This window comes from Monodelphis domestica, chromosome 4 (genome assembly GCF_027887165.1).
Source record: "Monodelphis domestica isolate mMonDom1 chromosome 4, mMonDom1.pri, whole genome shotgun sequence".
Classification (NCBI taxonomy): Eukaryota; Metazoa; Chordata; class Mammalia; order Didelphimorphia; family Didelphidae; genus Monodelphis; species Monodelphis domestica.
The window spans coordinates 135,599,614-135,618,523 of NC_077230.1; the positions used below are offsets into that span (position 1 = coordinate 135,599,614).

An 18,910-nucleotide genomic window follows, 5' to 3' on the forward strand; every position below is an offset into this window, starting at 1 on the left:
TCAAGACAAGGGGTCCCTACAGAGGCCAGTACTTCTCAGAACATACCACATGGCATTCCTAATAGAAGCAGTCCTTAGTCAGAGCTCTTCCAAGGTCAAGTTCAAGGAGAAAGACCTCATCACAGGAAGTTCTTGGCATTTTTAAAGACCATTCCTTTTTGTCTCTTCCTGTGCCTTCCTTCCATTTTACATGGACCAATTACAGCTAAAGTTTTGCTTAGGACTACCCGGGGGCAGTCCGTGGGTTCTGATTTGTTACCAACTTTCACACATGTGGGTCACAGACCTTTCCCATTTAAGGATAAGTGGGGTGTAAGTGCTTCTGGTGATTAAATCTAAAACTGGGCAGGGGAGAAAATCTCATCTTTACAATATGTACAACATGTATTGTATTACCTGCCTTCTTGGGGAAGGTAGAAGGGTGAAAAGGAGAGAACGTGGACTGCAAAATATCAGAAAAATAGTATTAAAATTTTATTATTGTGTAATCTGGAAAAAATAACAATGAAAAAGAAACAAAGGAAAAGATAAGGGTGACTCTCAGTCATTGGTAGAGGTCTGGAGAAGATTTCATCTACCAAAATAAAAAGAATGGTGACAAGAGATTCAGGTCTAGAGGGCACAATAAGAGGAGCAAGGGAGTGGTTGAATCAGTAGCCAGAGATTGGTTTCAGTCTTAAAACTCTTATTTTTGCCAAACATTCAATCATGTCTTCTAGATAATGGGAGATATGTCTGGTGTCTATTACCTCCACAACCAGGAAAGTTCCTCATAATAGCCTTGGCTTTAAAAAAAAATAGAGATTGCCTTATTGCGTCAGAACCAGGGAAACAAATCAAGGTCCATTTCGTGTCCAATTTCTAACCTTATGAACAGGGGATAGTTCCCAGGAGGTTGACACAAATAGCTAACAAGATTTTCAATAGTGTGGTTTGCATAGTGTTTGCACTAGAGTACAGAGAACTATTTAGTAGAGGAGGAAAACGGAAAGTAGACAGGTGGTATTAATGTTGGAGAATACCTGCAACTGTCTCTCATTAGACACCACTGACCTCCTGTGCTCAGGTTTCTGGAACAGAAGTAGCAGTGTGTTCATAGCCAGAGCTCATTCCTAATGTTTTCCAAGCTGAGAAGTAAAGAGAGGAACTAGCATCAATGACCAGTCCAGAGAGATTTGCACCTCTTGATACACATTCAAATTGACTGCTCTTAAGTCTTCAGACCTCACAAAAGTGTTTAAGGGCAATATAGATACACTTAGGTCTAAATGAATGTGTGAAGAGCACTAAGGGCTGCTGTTTAGTTCCTTCTGTGACCTTGGGCAAGTCACTTAATGTTTCTTTGTCTCAGTTTCCTGATCTGTAAACGTAAGATTGAAATCAAGTAGTTCTCTTCCAACTTCAAATCCTGCAGTCCTTGTTCTGACTACCCTCACCTAACTCTGTACCAGGGCCAATAGTTTGAGAAGGGAAGATAAATTGCTAAGGGAATTCCCAGGTGCTTACTTTCCAGTCTGCTCTTGGGTTTTCTGGACCGTGGTTTCATATCATTAGTACTTTTATCACTTTAATATGAGTAGACATTGCTTTCTTAAGACTTTATGATCAATAAGTAGGAGTGGAAAAAACCCAGTCCAAACGTAATATATATATATATTAGGACTTACTGGAAAGCTACTTCTTTCATTTGACCAATTGCAGTGAAGGAGATTTTACTCAATAAATATTAATTGAGTAAATGAATGAATGAGTTTATGATATGACTTTCACACTGGCAAAATTACAAAAACATATTCCTAAATGAAGGAGTAATGAAAAGAACCCATTACGAGTGGGATGAAATGTTACCTCTGTCATAGTACTCTAATCTTGACTCTGTGTTCTTAAACATCTATGGCCCTATTAAGTCCTGCTATTTTCTTCCTAATTTGTACCATTTAAAAAATGATTTTCAGTTAACTTTCCCATGGTTCATTTCTCTCCTTCAGAACATTTCAAATGGTTCTCTGATAAAGTCCATGCCTTAACACAAACCCATTTTAAAACTATAATAACCATGAGCTAAATAGCAATGTGAAATAGCCAGAGCTTAAAGGACTGACACTAGAGGAAATTGGGTGTCGGAGTAGTTAATTTTTATCCTTGAATGCCTTATTGGCTTTGTTCCCTTTGTTCTCGTTGTTCATCCTATGGGCAAGATTCATCCCAGCAGGACCAAGGTTAGGAGGAAGACTAGCTTTCTCTTGGACCTGCATCTCTTCTGAGTTAGAGGCTCTTATTTCCATACCCAAATCATCAAGCATCTACTCTTGAGGATTATGTGTTTTATATGTGTGTTTATTCTACTAAAATACTAATATGGAAAGAAATTTTTTCTCAAATTTTTTTGCTATATTTTATGTTAATTCCCTAGAAAAAATTACACATTAATGATCTATTCTCTCTGGGAAATTAAATTGGAAGGTCTAGCCATCCTCCCTCCTTTTAGTAATTGGTTTCAAGTTCTCTTTGAAAGCCACTGTTTCAATTCAAGAAGAATATATTTGGTACCTATTTCAAGCAGAGTACTATGTTAGGAGATAAAGGAAAGGGCAGCTAGATGGCACAGTGGATAAAGTGCTGGGCCCATAGTCAGGAAAACCTGAGTTCAAATCTGGTCTTTGACACTTACTAGCTATATGATTCTAGACAAGTCACTTAGCCATGTTTGCCTTGATTTCCTAAATTATAAAATGAACTTTAGGAGGAAATGGCAGATTATTCCAGTGTATTTGCCAAACAAATCCCAAATAGGGTCAAGAACAGTCAAGCACAACAGAAATGACTAAACAACAAAAAAGGAAGATAGAATTTAGATTGGATGTGTTACCTGATTCTGTGGAATTGAAAGTTTAATTTTGGAATATGAATCATATGTAAATGATTAGAAGACAAAATAAGATACAGTAAATTCATAATTTGAAATATAGGGTGAGACCCAACTATATCATTACATGGTCTGTTTCCCAAGGAAATTAGAGAAAAAGAAAAAACAAAACAAAACTATACATTCTAAAATATTATAGCAGCTCTTTTGTGGTAGCAAAGAACTTGAAATTGAGGGGATGTCCATCAATTGGGGGAATATCTAAACAAAATATAGTGTATGGTTATGATGGAACTCTCCAGCACCATAAAAAATGATGAGCAAGCTAATTAAAAAAAAATTAGGAAGAGCTACATGGAATAGTAAACAGCAAAATGAGTAGAGCCAAGAGAACATCATAAACAGCTCCAGAATGAATACTGGAAAATAAATTGGGAATATTATTTCCAGAGTGGACTGAAAAGTAGAAATAATGACTTAATTTGTATGAATATTTCTGTCTACCAGATGATGCTTTCTCTGATGTGGAGGGGGTGGAGAGGGGCTAGGACACTTGTGAATAAATTATATTAATGAAAAAAAGGAAATACAAAATGGCACTGTGACTAGGGAGATGACCTCAGAAAAAAAAGAAAGATTTTATTCTAATGTTACCTATGGCACATGTGATGGTTGAGCGATCCTAGGCAAGTCACGTAACCATTCAGTATTCCCACACTATATGGTTATAAATTGCAGAGTAGGTACCAACCTGCATTGACAGAAACAGTTTCCTCTTCTTGGATTACCTCATACTATATAAATCACAGATCCATTCACTATTGCTGCCTCTAAATACATATCAGTACTAATTAATATAATAACAGGAAATATCATTTCAGGGAGAGGAAATGATTGGAGAGAGTATTCTCAAGAGATGGTTAATGGCTGAGATGGCATTTATATTCAGCCTTAGAGGATGGGAAGAATTTCCAGAGGGGGAAAATTTATATATTTGGGAATAGAGGATTCCAGGAATAGATAATTATGTGAACAAAAGCTGGAATGCATGGGGTCTGAAGTGGGAAAAGTAAGTAATCAGTTTGACTACATTATGCAGAGGAAGGAATTGTGAGAAATGTTGAAAAGATAAGATACCATGATATAGGAGACTTTGAATATGAAGTTATTTAGGTGTGGACTTTGAATAGATAACTACTGAAAAGTTTTGAGCAGGAGAATTATGTGATCAGACCTGCTTATACTCAAATAATTAATTGGATTCATAAACCCATCAGTGTGGATTCTTGTAGAGAGGTGCAGATTATAGTGAATCTCCATTTTCATACTCTTGCAAATTCTTGCCCTTTTTTAATATTGTTATGAAAGTGGATTAAAGGATGGATTCCTGGCACATGAGAGAAGGCAAGAAAATTGGGTTAGAAATTATTACATTAATCCAGACTAGCTACCTGATAATGAGGACCTGTTCCATGGTACTGACAAAGGGAATAGATAGGAAGGCTCAAGATCATAAAATATTATTGAGGAAATGATATAAATTGATTACTGATAGAATATGATGAGAGGGAGAAAATAATATCAAAGATTATACCAAGATTTAAGAAATGAGTGGTTCGCTGTCCCACTTTTGTCCCCCTCTGATCAGAATCTACAAAAGACATTCTTTGGCAGAAAAAGAGGGATAGAATATAAAGAACATAAACAAACAAAAAATAAATAAATGACTGAGCAGAATAAAATTTATATTCTATTCAGGTCAAGAAGTACATGCTTATGCATAACACTCCCTTCATCAGAGCCCTGGGCTTGATAAGTAAAACAAGTGTAAACTATGGATAGTATTGTTAGTATCAGAAGCTCTTACATTAGTCTCCAAGGTACCTTCATCCATTTGCTGGCCACCTTATCCACAAGGAGTAAAAAAGTGATTGTCTTCCTCAAGTTCCTCTTCTGATCCCATCAATACAAAGTGTTTTTGTGGATACTTTTTTTATAAGCCCCATAATGTACAAAGAGCTTTACTTAATGTATCTGATGTGAAGAGTTCACAGAAAAACCTTGTGAAGCCAATGAACGATTTATTTTCAGAACTCCTGTCCTCAGTACAACCAAAGCTATTGGTGTCCTTTCGATTTGATATGTCTGCTTTCGTTTTTATAGGTCCTTGTCTTATCTCTATTGCCTTCTCATTGCTTTTTGGACAGATTTCTTTGTTACAAGTTATCGCCTCCTTATTCTAATATAGAAGCTGGCTTCTCACCATTTCATTCCCTTCATTTCAGGATTCACAGCATGAAATGTGATTCTTTTATTACTTAATCCCTTACTCTACTCATACCCATTTCTATTTCCATTTCCCCATCTCCTTACATTTGGCCCTCATATATATTTTTTAACTTTGTGGTTTCTTGCAGCCTTCTATACCTCTCTGTGAGAGAGCCAAATAGAACTCCATGGTTAAAAATAGTTTCTGGCATTATTTGTGATTCCTAAAGTGTACTTCCACAAATAACCTTTTCTCATTTGATTTCTAGCTAACATGCTGACGATGCTCCAATCTTGTTTTCAGATTATTCCATTACATAGTGCTTTCCCCTGCATTCGGAAAGTTGCAAGTAATGGTTCTGTTTGGGTAACACTTGCACAGTCATCATTTACAATTTTATGAAGTTGGAAAAGCAAAGAAGGAATAAAATGGGGTTCAATTGCTTATTTGAAAGAGGAAAAGCCCAATTAGTTATTTAAGTAAGAAGCCATATTGCCTGATCTACAAGTATCTTTGTGCTGTATGTGAGAGGAAGTGATTTTTTTTTCTTGTTTTGCCCATCAGAGAGACATGTACCACACTGAACAGAGAACATTGCTTTTTTTAAAAAATGCAGTCTTGATGGTGCAGGGAAATGAAATTGATTACCAATTGGGATACAATTCCAAGAGAGCAAAACACAAACAAATTCATAAGAAAGAACTTTCTAAGTATTAATATTACAATGAATAAATGCCATGGTTTTTAACAAGAAAGTTTTAAATAACCATATGCACAGTTATTAAAAGCTTTGGGAATATTTATTTGATGTTCTGTGGTTGTAGGTACATGGAGTGGGGAGGGAGACTTTCAGCAATACTCTGAGCACCTCCACAAAACAAAATTGTAACCACCACAAATTTGCAAAGTTCTTAGCCAGGGGGCTAAATGCTTATATGTTAGAACTGATCATTGTTTGTATATATATATATATATATATATATATATACATATATGTATATATATATATATTTCCATACCAAATAACACTACTTTTATTATGCATTATAAGGATAATTTAACTGCAGGAGTAAATGTTTCACATTTTGCAAATATGTCTACATATGTTTATAGGTATACATATATATTCCAATCGACATCATAAAATAAGGATGATACAATATAGCATATAATTGAGGCGAGGGCTATCTAATAGATGCTGTGTGAGCTGTCTGAGAAAATGAAATTATAATGGAATTCCTGTCTTCAGTGCTAGGAAATGACTGTCCTTTGTTCCCTTCTACAAAGATAAACAGTAATATCGTAGATGATTTCCCATGTAAATAAACATCTTCCGACAAGTCAGTAAATTCAAGGCTATTAAAGATAACTCTGAACTTTGGAGATTTGATTTGCCAGTTTCGTCCAAAATGTTATTTCTAACATTATATTCATCAGGTATTGGTCAAGACTGGTTGGTCATTTCTTTGTCAACTTCATGACTTGAAGTAATATTTTTGTTTCCTTTGCCTAACAGGTACATGAGGCAGTGCCGTGTTACAGTGAGTGCAATCAGTATTCGTGGGTTGTAGAACACTGGTCTCCATGCAGAATTAACAGTGAGCTAAGGGCTTTCCGCTGTGGAGAAGGAATACAAACTAGAAAAGTCAGGTATGTAAAAACTTGGACAATTTTCAGGGAACTGCTAAGAAAAAAATATATTTTTTTTTGTAAATACAAGGTAGTTAGTCTCACCCAGTGATGCTCAGGTAATTCATTTCTTGAAGAAAATAGTTTACCTTTATTTCTATGTGTATATATATATATATATACATACATATGTATATATATATATATGTATACATAAGATACACATGAGCATATATATGCGTTTATACCTTGAAACTTACCTAGGCATTCCTTTTGAAATGTCTTCTAAAGTCTGCTTATTAGGACCTATATATGTCATAGTCTGAGACCATTGACTTACTCATGGTCATCAAATGACTGCAGCTTGTAAATGCATTGATTCTTCTCTTCATAAGCATGTTAGTTTGTTGACTTAAGGGATTGGTGTTTTCCTCCTTATCAGTCTTGGCACTTCCAAAATGTGGTTTTAAGCCTTTACAATTAACCTTGAGGAGAAGTCACTAAAAATAACATGAACCATAATGTTCCCATTTTAATCAAATTCACTCAAAAGGAATATTTGACTAAAACAACCATTTTAAGGTTAACAAATGTATCTGAACATAAAAAGAGACATCATAACTTGAGTTCAAATGAAGAGTGGAGAATAGTGTGAGTTTCAAAATGTTATGGCCAGGGAAACATTTCCCAGCATGCCTCAGGGATCCCTCCTACTTTCTGGTGTGGGATTAGTCTTGAATGGACCAATCCCTTGCTGGGGGAAGACCATGCCCCCCTACTTCCTAGCATGGGATTGGTCTTGAATTGGACCGATCCCATGCTAGAGAGGGGCCATGCCCCCCACAGGATTGGTCTATATAAAGACCAATCCTGCACCAAGGAGGGAATGGCTCTCTTACTCTTTTCTGAATGAGCGTAGTGAATGGGGTGAGAAGTGAAACTGGGAAATTGATTTCAGTGGAGTGGAGGAAGGGCCCAGGGGTGGTAGTGGGAACTCTGGTTGTTTCAATAAAGCTTTAGAAAGATAAGAGTGAAATTGGAGTTTTCTTTTTAGCACTTTCCTCAATAGTTTGAAATGACATTGAGAAGAAAATATAGCTATTCCCCAAACACTTAAAGGAATGTATGTATTACATGTATAACCCAGATTTAATTATTTGCCAGCTCTGGGAGTGTGGAGGAAGAAGGGATGGAGACAATTTGTATCATGTAATTTCAGAAAAAATTCTGTAGAAATTTGTTATTAAAATAAATAAATTGAAGAATGTATTAATTAGGTACAAGAGATAACATGAACTGGGAAATGAATACAGTTCATTTGGAGAAAAACAAGCAATTTATTTAGAAACCAGTAAAGTAAAGTCTTTTTTTTTTATGATAAATGAAGAAAGTGACAACCAGATAAATGTAAGACACTAAGAATGCAACTGGACAGTCACCAACTCTCTGCCTTCTGGTATAATGGAGAACCATAAGGCCTTATCATCTACTCTTCTACTATGTCATAAAGTCTTCCAGGCCTTACTACCTTTCTTGCTTCTGTTTTCTTCAAACCCCATATCAAATGCAACCCAAAGGGTAATGGGGACCTTGGCATCAATCCAGCTGCAACCTTTGCCTTTCCCAGTAGCCTCAAAATTGATCTTTCTTTTGTGCCTTCTCCTCCAACACCAGCATCAGAATGTGAGGACCTTTAGAGAAGGGACTGTCATGGCTTTTCTGTTTTATAATGTGTATATGTGTATGTATAATACTTTAATGTTTTCAAAATGCTGTACGAATATGATTTAATTTTATCCTTTTGGCAACCCTGAGAGGGAAATGTTATTTAATTATCCTTATTTTACAATTAAAGAAACTGAGACAGACAGAAGGGTTATTGTTCGTTTCTTTTTTTTTTTAACTCACTCAGGGTTACACAGTGAATAAAATCCTAGGCAGATTTGAACAGTTCTTTAAGCCCAGGGCTCTATCCACTGAACAATCTTGCTGTCATCTTCAGGAAGAACTACAATTAATTCATTGAAATCATAGATTTAGAACTGGAAGGTGATTTGATCATCTAATCCTTTCACTTAGAGATTGGGAATTTGGGCTGCATAGAGGTGACCTGATATACCCAAGGTCTTCTAGGGAGTAAATAGATGACTATTATTCAAAACCAGACTCTATGACTCCAACACTTTTTCATCTGAAACACTTCATACCTCTTCAGGCAAAGGAAACTCTACCCAGTTAAGCTCTAGACCAGAAGGGGAAAAAAAGGAAGGGAAGGGAAGGAACCAGAGAACTCTGAGAGGGGAAGTGAAGTGAGGAAGCATTTATGAAGTGCTGACTATGTGCCAGGCATTGCTGCATATTGACAGATATGAGCTTGTTTGTTAGGTGAAGAGAGGGTTCATTCTTCACAACTGTGTACTGAAAATATATTTTACGTCTCCAAATAGGTCTTTGTGGCCAGGGATCATCTTTACTATCTGTCTTCCCACAGTGTTTATTACAACACTGAAGGAACACATAGAACTGAGATTGCATTTCACATCTATAAGAATGGTCAAAATGATGAAAGGGCAAAATGGTAAAATGTTGGAGAAAAGGTGGAAAAATGGAGTTGCTAATACATTGTTGGTGGAACTGTGAGCTGGTCTAACCATTTTGGAGAACAATCTGGAATTATTCCCAAAGAGCTATAAAACTGTATAAACATTTTGGCACAGAAACAACACTATTAAGTTTATTTCTTAAGGTGATGGCAGGAAAAGGAAAATAATCTATATATTTTAAAATATTTATAGCAGGAGCCGCTAAGTGGTTCAGTGAATAAAGAACCAGGTCAGGAGATCCTGGGTTTAAATCTAGCGTCATATACTTCCAGCTTTGTCACCCTGGGCAAATGACTTAACCTAAATTCTCTAGCTCTTTCCACTTTTCTGCCTTGAACTGATGCTTAGTAGCAATTCTAAGGCAGAAGGTAAGAGTTTTTTAAAATATAATTTTTAAAAAATATTTATAACAGCTCTCAGTGGTAGCAAAAATCTAGAAACTGGGGTATGCTCATCAAATTAGGAATGACTAACCAAGTTGTGGCATATGATTGAGATGAAATACTGCTACACTATAAGAAATAATGAGCAGGTTAATTTTAGGAAAACATGGAAAGACCTCTATGAAATTATGAAGAGTGAAATGAGCAGAACCAAAAGAATATTATATACAGCAACAGAAATATTTTTTGAAGAATGACTTCTATATATCCACTGCCAAAGTTGAAATGATAAATAGAAACAAGCAAGACATAGTTTTCATATATATTATATATATATATATGTATATGTGTGTATTGTTAAGTGATACCATCTCTAGTATAGAAAAGGAAGGGAATACCTGAGCATTTTAACATAACAAAAAAAGACTCAAAAATAAATTTAAAAAAGAATAAAGGCCATTTAACAAACTGATGAAATATTCCCATTTTCTCATTTTTTAAGTTTTAATTTTGCAAAATCTTCTGTTGTTTGTCCTATTATAAACTCTTTATTCTGCAGTCAGTGGGGAAATCTTTGCCTTTTTTTTTTATTCGACAGATGTGTAAATACCATGGATGACAGCGAAAGTGGAAGTGTGGACAGTGCTCTCTGTAATCAGGCTGAAATTCCAGCAGAAGCCCAGGCATGTTCTCTACTCTGCCCCAATGAGTGTGTCATGTCTGAATGGGGACAATGGAGCAAATGCCCACAGGTACGCAAAGCCTCTTTCCCCTCCTCCCATTTCAGAATCCTTTTGTGATGGCTTCTCCAGGCTTCTGCTTGCCAGGAATGCCTTTCAAAGCTCTCTGTCCAATAATGAGGAAAAAATGATTTTCCAGAGGAAACCAAAGTGAACGATTTCAACAAGTTAAAATGAGTAATTTTAGATGCTAGCTATTCTTCCCAGTCTTCAATCTTAGCAACAGGAATGCGGAAATGTGCCTATAATGATCTCACTAGGATTCTGCTGTACTCCCATTGTTAAGAGGCTCTTCTTTAGCAATGAAATGACTCTCATTATAATTTCCCGGTTCCGTTCCATTTTTAGCCTCGTGGAATCAATTACATCTCTGGAGCACAACTCCACTATGTAATTTAGCTCCTGTTAGAGTGTTGATCTGTTTTCTCCTTCTGCTATTCTCAAAAAGATGATCTATTATGTTCCTACTCTTGCCAATACAGTGTTATGAACATTTCCCTTTACGTGCTAGTACTGTTTGAATGGAAGCTTATGGTAACATAGTATAAATGTGCCAAGAATAACCTTATAACCTCCTTATTTGGGTCGTAGTTTTCAACTTCACATTTTCAAAAGCTGGTCTGGGAGCAAAATTTGCCCTGGTGATTCTGCCCAGGGATGGAAATAGATTGGATTCTCTTTAGCATGTGATTTTCAAGAAGTCAGGAAGTGCTGAGGGTATTACGTGGTTGTATAGATCTGGGAGGAAAAGAGTGAGTTTTTTTGTCTTTTTAGTTCAATTACAATACTGATGATTTGGGCAAAGGGTGATGTGAAAAGGGATAATGTCCTTGAGATCAATGGATAGCTAGGAGCTGTGGTTAATTATTGTCTCTGAAAGCCTTATCTTTGAAATTGATATAACTCTGTTGCTAAAAGACATTTCCTTCTGTCCTTGGCAAAAAGATGAAAAAAAAAGTAGCTAGACATTTGTGAGAGGAGATTGTTTTGCCTACCAGGCCATTTCTTTCACAAATACCTTAGAGATATGTGTTCCCTGGAAATACATGTTCCTTATTTAGCTTTCGCCTTAGAAAGTCCATTTAATTTTCTCTTAAACTAAAATGGGCTATGATACAAGAGCAAAGTAAGATATTTTAGTTATAATAATGGTTATATTAATGGCAAAATATATAAACCTTCTTTATCTCAAAAAACTGCTTATATCCTATACTTTTATTAATTATAAATTTGAAGAACTTTAACTAAATGTAGAGGTAAAGAATATTTCATTTCTCCCTTAATTTGTCTATGAAATACTCTATTAAACAATGGACACTGAAAAAAAATGTTGTCCTGTTAAATTGGTGTACATGAGTGTCTATAGTCTCTGGACTGATGTATTATTTGGGGGAAGTTTTTACAAAATGGTATCACTTTGAATCCTGATGTCAATCTTTCTTGCGACCATCTGTTTTTGAAGCGTACTGTGTAAAAAAACATCATGTAGGATGCAGAAAGACTAAATTTTTAAGAAGAAATCTGAAAGACTTGTCCAAGTGTTTCCATTTTTATTCAAGGATTATTACTCACTTACTTGGAGTATGTTTGGCAATAGTTTTAATGCTAGCTATAGCATATAATTAGCAGTGGGCAGTTCCTTCTTTAGTGTACTGCTTGCAGCCTTTGTTTGTACATCAGCAAAATATCCAGGTTAAAAAAAAGTGAAAAATCCAATGATTTGTCACAAGTATTCCCCAAAACAATTAAGATTGTAAGCTCCTGAAGGTCAGGGACTGTCTTTAACTCTTTTTTGTATTCCCAGCACTTAGCACAGTGTCTGGTACATAATAGGAATTTAATAAATGTTGATTGACTGGTTGATTGGATAATCTAGCCCAAACACAGAATTCCCTGCATGAACAACTCTGAATCTAAGAGACAGTTAGTGAGTATGTATTATTAATGATTAAAATCAAAACAAATAAAAACACCAAGAAGATTGAATCAAGTTTAATTGGATTCTTATGGCCCTTTATAGATATAACTATTTATTAAATTTAATTTCTTTAATTATTTCTTTAATTTTTTTCTAATTAGCAATTAAGAGTTTTACTGAACATTATTGGGAAAACCTAGGTTTGTATAAAGAGTACAAGTATAATGCTCTTTACCATGATTCTAGGGATTAAAAATATTGGCAACTCTTTTATATTACTCTCTTTTAACTACCAGGGGGTCTATTCCTTGACATTTGATAGATGCAGCTGGCTATTTCTTCCTCTGTTCTCTCTAATGCTAGGTCATTATAGCTAAAGGAAAAGATCTAGATAATTCAGAAGAAAAGACCACAGTCCTTTTATTTCTATAGATAATCTTCTTAGTCTGTTTCCTTGATTATTTGGCTGAGAGAAACATCCACAGCTTTCCATATACCAACATAAGTATGAGATTCAGGATAATGAGTGATATTCTCTCTACAACCCTTAATTCTAAGATCACTTAATTTAAATAATTTACATAGCAAAATAATCAATGATCAATATGTATTACTGTCATGAGCTCAGGGCCTGCCTTGTTCACGGCTACAGGGGTTCCCAGTGTAAACCTTAAAATTTCTTAGACTTATGAATGTTGGAAATTTCCCCATTGGGAAATTTCATACTGAAAAAAATTTCCTACTGATAGTAAGAACTCTATTGGAATGTGAAACCCCTTGGCATGGGAGGATCCTTCTCCTCCCTTCTTAAGACTACTTTAGGACAGAAACCTTTTGCTAAACAATGGAAAGGGTTTTGACCTATGCTTAAGCATAGAACAGGAAGTTCTTTGAGTCATGATTGATTTTAGAATTGATACAATATGGATACTTGGAATGACAGAACCAGGTCTTGGAAAATACAGTCTCCACCCTACTTAGAGTAACAGGATTTAGGAAGGGCTGCAGCAAAGATCAAGATTTAATTATTTGAGAATATGACCTTCAACAAACATGTGCAAAGCCACAGACCTCTGGGTGGTCCTGGGTTAAACTAGAGCCACCATTGGCACAGGGGAGACATCGACAGTGATTGGTAGATGTGAGAACTGAGGGGAGGGAACTTAGATGGTTTCCTTAAAGATAGCGAGGTCTGAGGTTTTGCTCTGAGAGGTTTTGCTCTGAGAGGTTTTGCTCTGAAGGAGTCTGAGAGGAGAGAGGTCCTGGAGGGAGAGCTCCTGGAGAGGTCTGAGAGGAGGGCTTGCTCTGAAGGAGGCTGGAGGTGGAGGCCCCTGAAACTGTTTCTCCATTTTGGTCACGTGAGTGATAGGGACTGATCTCTTTTCTTTGCCTCAGCTATCTAAGGGCTTGGGCCTTTGGACCAGCCTAAACAGAGGGGGTATTTAAGCCCTATTCCCTTCTCTCCACTTTCTCTCTCTCTCTCTCTCTCTCACTCTCTCTCTCTCTCTGTCTCTCTCTCTCTCTCTCTCTCTCTCTCTCTCATATCTTTCTTCCTCCTGTTTGTAATTAAAAACTCCATAAAAGGTTGACTGCTGACTTGAGTTTTCATTTAGGAATTACATAGCTGAATTCCTTGGCGACCTTAAATTAATATATATCAGTCTTTTAAAGTGATTTCGATATCACACCAGCCAGGTGGGACAGTGAAGGCAGAAATGAGTGATGGAAGACAGATATGTGTGTCAGTCTGGGGCCAAACTTTGCATGGAACTATATGGAACTGCTTCCACCAGATCCAAAGTTAATTTATTTTTATACCCCAAGGATTACATACTTTTTGGCACACAGCTACATTATTCAACATACATGTTCAAATTCAGATAATTGGATAAGTGATTCATTAACTTTTAACAAAGAATTTGATTAACATTCTGTGATCATTCTATATAGTTATATTGTTACTATTGATTTTTAACAAGACACACAAAGGTTTTTGCAAAAGATAAATGAGTTTGTCACAAGTGGCATAAGTAGAGGTTAGTTTTTTCAGTAACCTGTGAGAGGTGCTTGGCTTATGGACAATCAAAGAAAATCATTTTTTACTTTTAATAAGAATAGATAATCAATCAGAAGTACTGGAGACAATCGACAATCGTAATAGTCAAGTTGAGAGATCAAAGAAGTACTAGAAACACAATTCAGATTCCCAGCTTATGAGGTCCAGTGACAATCTTTAGCTGATTCTTGGGCAGAAAGAGAGGCTAAGTCTTTGGTTGTTTAAACTGTTCATCAGGGCACACTATGCTCTTTGATAAAGGGTCTGAAGAAATAATTTTCCAATACCTAGAAATTAACTTTCTATGCTATTTTCTCTTAGAAATCCTCTCAGTTCCATAGCAAATGTAGCTATATTACTTTCAAGCTGACAAAGTCCATACTATCTCATTTAATCATTCTGCAACAAAGTGCAACAGAAACAGTTAACTTCTTTTTTTACAAATGAAATATTCGAGGCAGAGATTAAGAAACTTTCTGTGATCTTGTAAATAACATCAAACCAATATAGTATTTGATCCTGTCTTTCAAATGCAAAGATCAGAACTCTGTTTAGCCATGATTTTGTTTAACTACAACTTGAGGATTTATCATTTAAGCAACACTACATGGGGTGGAAGATAAGTAGAATATAGTCTTTGTCCTCGAGGATCTTAAAATATACAGAAGATACTTTTTCATTTTTCTTTCTCCATCATTTTTGTTTTTTTGTTTCATATGGAGTTACAAAGAAGAGTATGGCTAATTCAAGGACCTTTCTGTCCCATCTCCCTTAGACCCAGAGATCAAAAGGGTACAGGAGATTAAAGCTCCCATAGCACAGTCTTCTACGGTCTTTATAATGATAGCTGGAAAGTAGAAATAAAGTTGTATTCATTTTTCCCCAAATCATTATGGAACTATCACCCTCAAAACCTGAAATTAGCTTCTCCTTTAGAAAAAAAAATGTTACCTCTATGGTTGAAAAATAGCCTATCTCTAAAAGTAAGGAGCTCTAAAAGTAAATAAGATATTGTAAAGATAATTGAATAAATGGGTTACCAATCTAGCAATAACTGCCAACTATATCCTACAGAGAAAAGAGAAGAAGATGGATGCATTAAAATTGTACTGGGACCATTTTCAAACTATACTGGGAGACATTCAAGACTATAAATATATTGAATGAGAACAAACACAATTCTAGGAGGAATTTGTAGAAAATGGAAAGCAATGCATTTCATTTACCTGCATATTCTTATTCTTTCTTTTTCCCCATAGGAGGTGTTTTGAGTTTTGTTTTGTTTTTTTAAACTGAAACAACCTATGTAGAAGGCATTAAAATGAAATTCAGATTTTGAAGTTACATGTGGGTAAACTTAGTATAATAGGATCCTAGATCTAGATCCTAGGCCAAAAAGGGATTGAGAGGCCATCTAACCCAATCCACTAATTTTTATTACTGAATGAAAAGAAAGTAGAAGCAGGGTCTCAGAGAGCCATTTCAAAGCAGGTGAAAGCAAACCTTTAAGGAAATCCAACCTTTCGAAATCTTCCTCCAGGAAGACTCATCAGCTTGAGCAAATTCTGATTTGAATTTTAATCAATTTCTATCAAACTCTCATTGTCTGAATGCCTCAGTGGATGATTAGAATGATTGCCAAGCATAACCTCTGCCAGCTGGAATCGGAGCCTCTATAGAGGGGCTTTCCAAATGCTGCCTCATGATCAGTGACTCAGCTATCTAGCTGCCTTATCATTCCAACAGCCTCTGAGGGAGTATCACAAACCAATCACTTTGCAGAGGTGCTGCATTGGACTTCAAAAAATAAAACCTAGGTTGATTCTTAGTCATAACAAAACTTTGCCACAAATGTGCCCTTTTGCTCTGCCTATGGATTGCTCTCTAGTTTTTTATGCATGCACAGGGTTCTATAAGGCTAAACTAAGCCGTCCATCTCTTTGGTGGAGACAGTACCTCAAAAGGATAAGGGGAAAGTGTGACAGCTTCTTGATAAGCGCTCTGAAAGAAACATTTGAGGTGAAGAAAAATGCCCTTTAATCCATGGCACTCCTGTGTTATTTTGGGAGAAGGGCTGTCAGCAATGACATTTAATTACTGGTGACTCAGCATTTCTGGCATAGTGATACTATTTTTGGAAATCGCCCTGCCTGGGAAGTGGCTCTTGGAAAAAGTCAGCATCTTTGGGCACCTTCTTTGAGCAGCTAACATTCCTCTTTACCCCATCCATCCATTGAGTACCCTCTCTTGGATACCATGACAGTTTGGGAGTTGACACTTCCTCAAGGACAATTCTAGTGGTCAGGGTTCCAGAGTCACCCTCTCCCTGGAACTCTCAGCCAAAAGCTGTGTCAAAACAACAACTGTGAAGCTTTTCTGTAGCATCCTTCTCTCCAATGCCAAACTGGTACGCTATTCTTGGAAGCTGCAGGGATTCGGCATGTGGTGACCCTGGGAGTTTTTACTCCTAAAAACAACATGTTTCCTTCCATGTGAAGCAGCTTCAGGGTCATCACACTTAATTAATATTCACCGAGCAGCTGCCAGACTCAGAACACCACATTAGGCCCTACATGACGGACTCCTGAGATAACTAGCTCATTTCATGTAGGCAAGCAAATAGCCACTTCAGGAAGGTAGCCTTTGGCCCTGCTCCAGAAGAGAATTTGTATATTGGAGACAGAGGAGCAGAGTCTCTCTATTAAGGTGGGCATCTGGGGAAGGAGAGCATTGGTGTTAGAAGACAACATTCACTTTCTAACTAGCTTGCTAGCTGGCTAGAGACAGACAGTGTAAAATTTGTTTTATGCTGACTTCACATACACATGTGAAGGAATATATGTGCACATATGTGCAAACATCCATTAGTGTGTATATGTGCACACACATATACACAGTGTGTATAGGTGTACACACACCTACCACATAGACTCTGAGGGTCTCTTTGGCCTCTCCTCACACTGATAAGTTGCAATGCCAAGAGAGCTTTTGGCTACATGTTCCCCTCAAGGTTCTAGGGATACTTCTGAGGGACTGGGGGACCTGAAAAAAGGCTCTGTTCTCAAGCAAACATTCTGGTCTTAGCACCCCAATGTCAGCCCTTAGTTCTTAGCACCCTAGCATTAAGTCACCAATTAACATCAATTAGAATATTCAAAGGGATACTTTCTGAGAAGAGATAACAAGAAGAACCCTTTCCCATCTCCCGGAGCCTCCACCTACAGAGGTCACAGTCCAGTCATCCCAGCTACTGTGGATGGTCCTCCGCAAGAGCTAGAGCTTTGTGCCCAATAACCTCAGGGCCAGAAACTCACTCATCCTCTACAACAGGCTGATCCACTGCAAAATGGCAGATATCCAGCCAGTCCCAATTCAAGGGTATTGTGGTGGTGATGAGACAGAGGACAGGCCAGAGGAAACCTGCCACCTCCTATGTGAGGACCACTATCAACAAAAATGGACGCCAGGGGCCATACTCTTCAGCCTCCCCACATCATCCTCAAGAATAAATACAGGAAAGGTCTCTGCCTGGGCTTGCCTCCCCCTTCTACCCTAGGGTGCTTTATGCCCAACCAGTGCCATCTTTTAGAGTCAGAAGCTGGTGGTGGCAAAGAAGAACTGAATTTGCCCACTCAAGAGCAGCTAGTAGGTGCCCTCTCTCCTTCAGCTAATAAAATCATACAGTCCAGTCAAAATGTAAAACAAACAAAAAAGTTAGGAGTAGAAATATATTTCTTTGGCACCTGAGTATACTGTGCCCTATACTGCCTTAGTTGTTGGGAGGAAGGTGGGCTTAAATTTAAAGCAATTGCTATAAAGTATTCCTTCCCACCGACTTCACTTCTGAATGTGGTATGTATAACCAATGAACATGTTCGTCATGCTTTGTTCCATGACTGCTCTGCATCAAGTGTATCACCGTACCACTTTGTCCTTCCCCAAACTGTGATGTTGGCAAACCTAATTCATTCATTGGCACTGTCAGCTTTCTCATCTAACCTTTTGAAGCACACTAGGTTAACAGACTATTGTATTCTTTAGTACTCTTTCACCTAAGACTGGAAAGAAGAAACAACAGAGACAGGAAGAACAGCAAGACTGTGTGTTCATGGTTTCATATCCCCTTGATTGGAAGAGAAAAATGCTGGTGCTAGTTCTCTTCTCATTCCTGAGAATTTATGGCAATCTTTGCTTCGTTATTTGAATTCAACAAAGGAAGAAATTGAGAGAGGCAGAGAGAGAAGGAAAAAGGATGAGACACAGAACCAGATAGAATTTCTTGGGCCAGTTTGACATTTAGGATGCACACCCAGTTCCATATCACAGTTAATCAAAAGTATATATATATATATATATTTTTACCTTGTTAGGCAAACTGGAAATAGTCATCAAATACCTGTAAAGAGCAGGGACCCTCCTTTTCACTCATTAAGCACTTCAAAGGCT

The 18,910-nt window shown here is 37.0% G+C and overlaps 1 protein-coding gene across 1 annotated transcript in view; it reads left to right on the plus strand.

The window, feature by feature from the left end:
- Positions 1-18,910, plus strand: part of THSD7B (thrombospondin type 1 domain containing 7B) — a 1,225,997-nt gene that overhangs the window by 1,076,259 nt on the left and 130,828 nt on the right. Inside the window, exons 16-17 of the mRNA XM_001364165.4 lie at positions 6,652-6,785; positions 10,349-10,502. Of these exons, the coding sequence (XP_001364202.1) occupies positions 6,652-6,785; positions 10,349-10,502 (288 nt within the window). The remainder of the gene's footprint in view (positions 1-6,651; positions 6,786-10,348; positions 10,503-18,910) is intronic.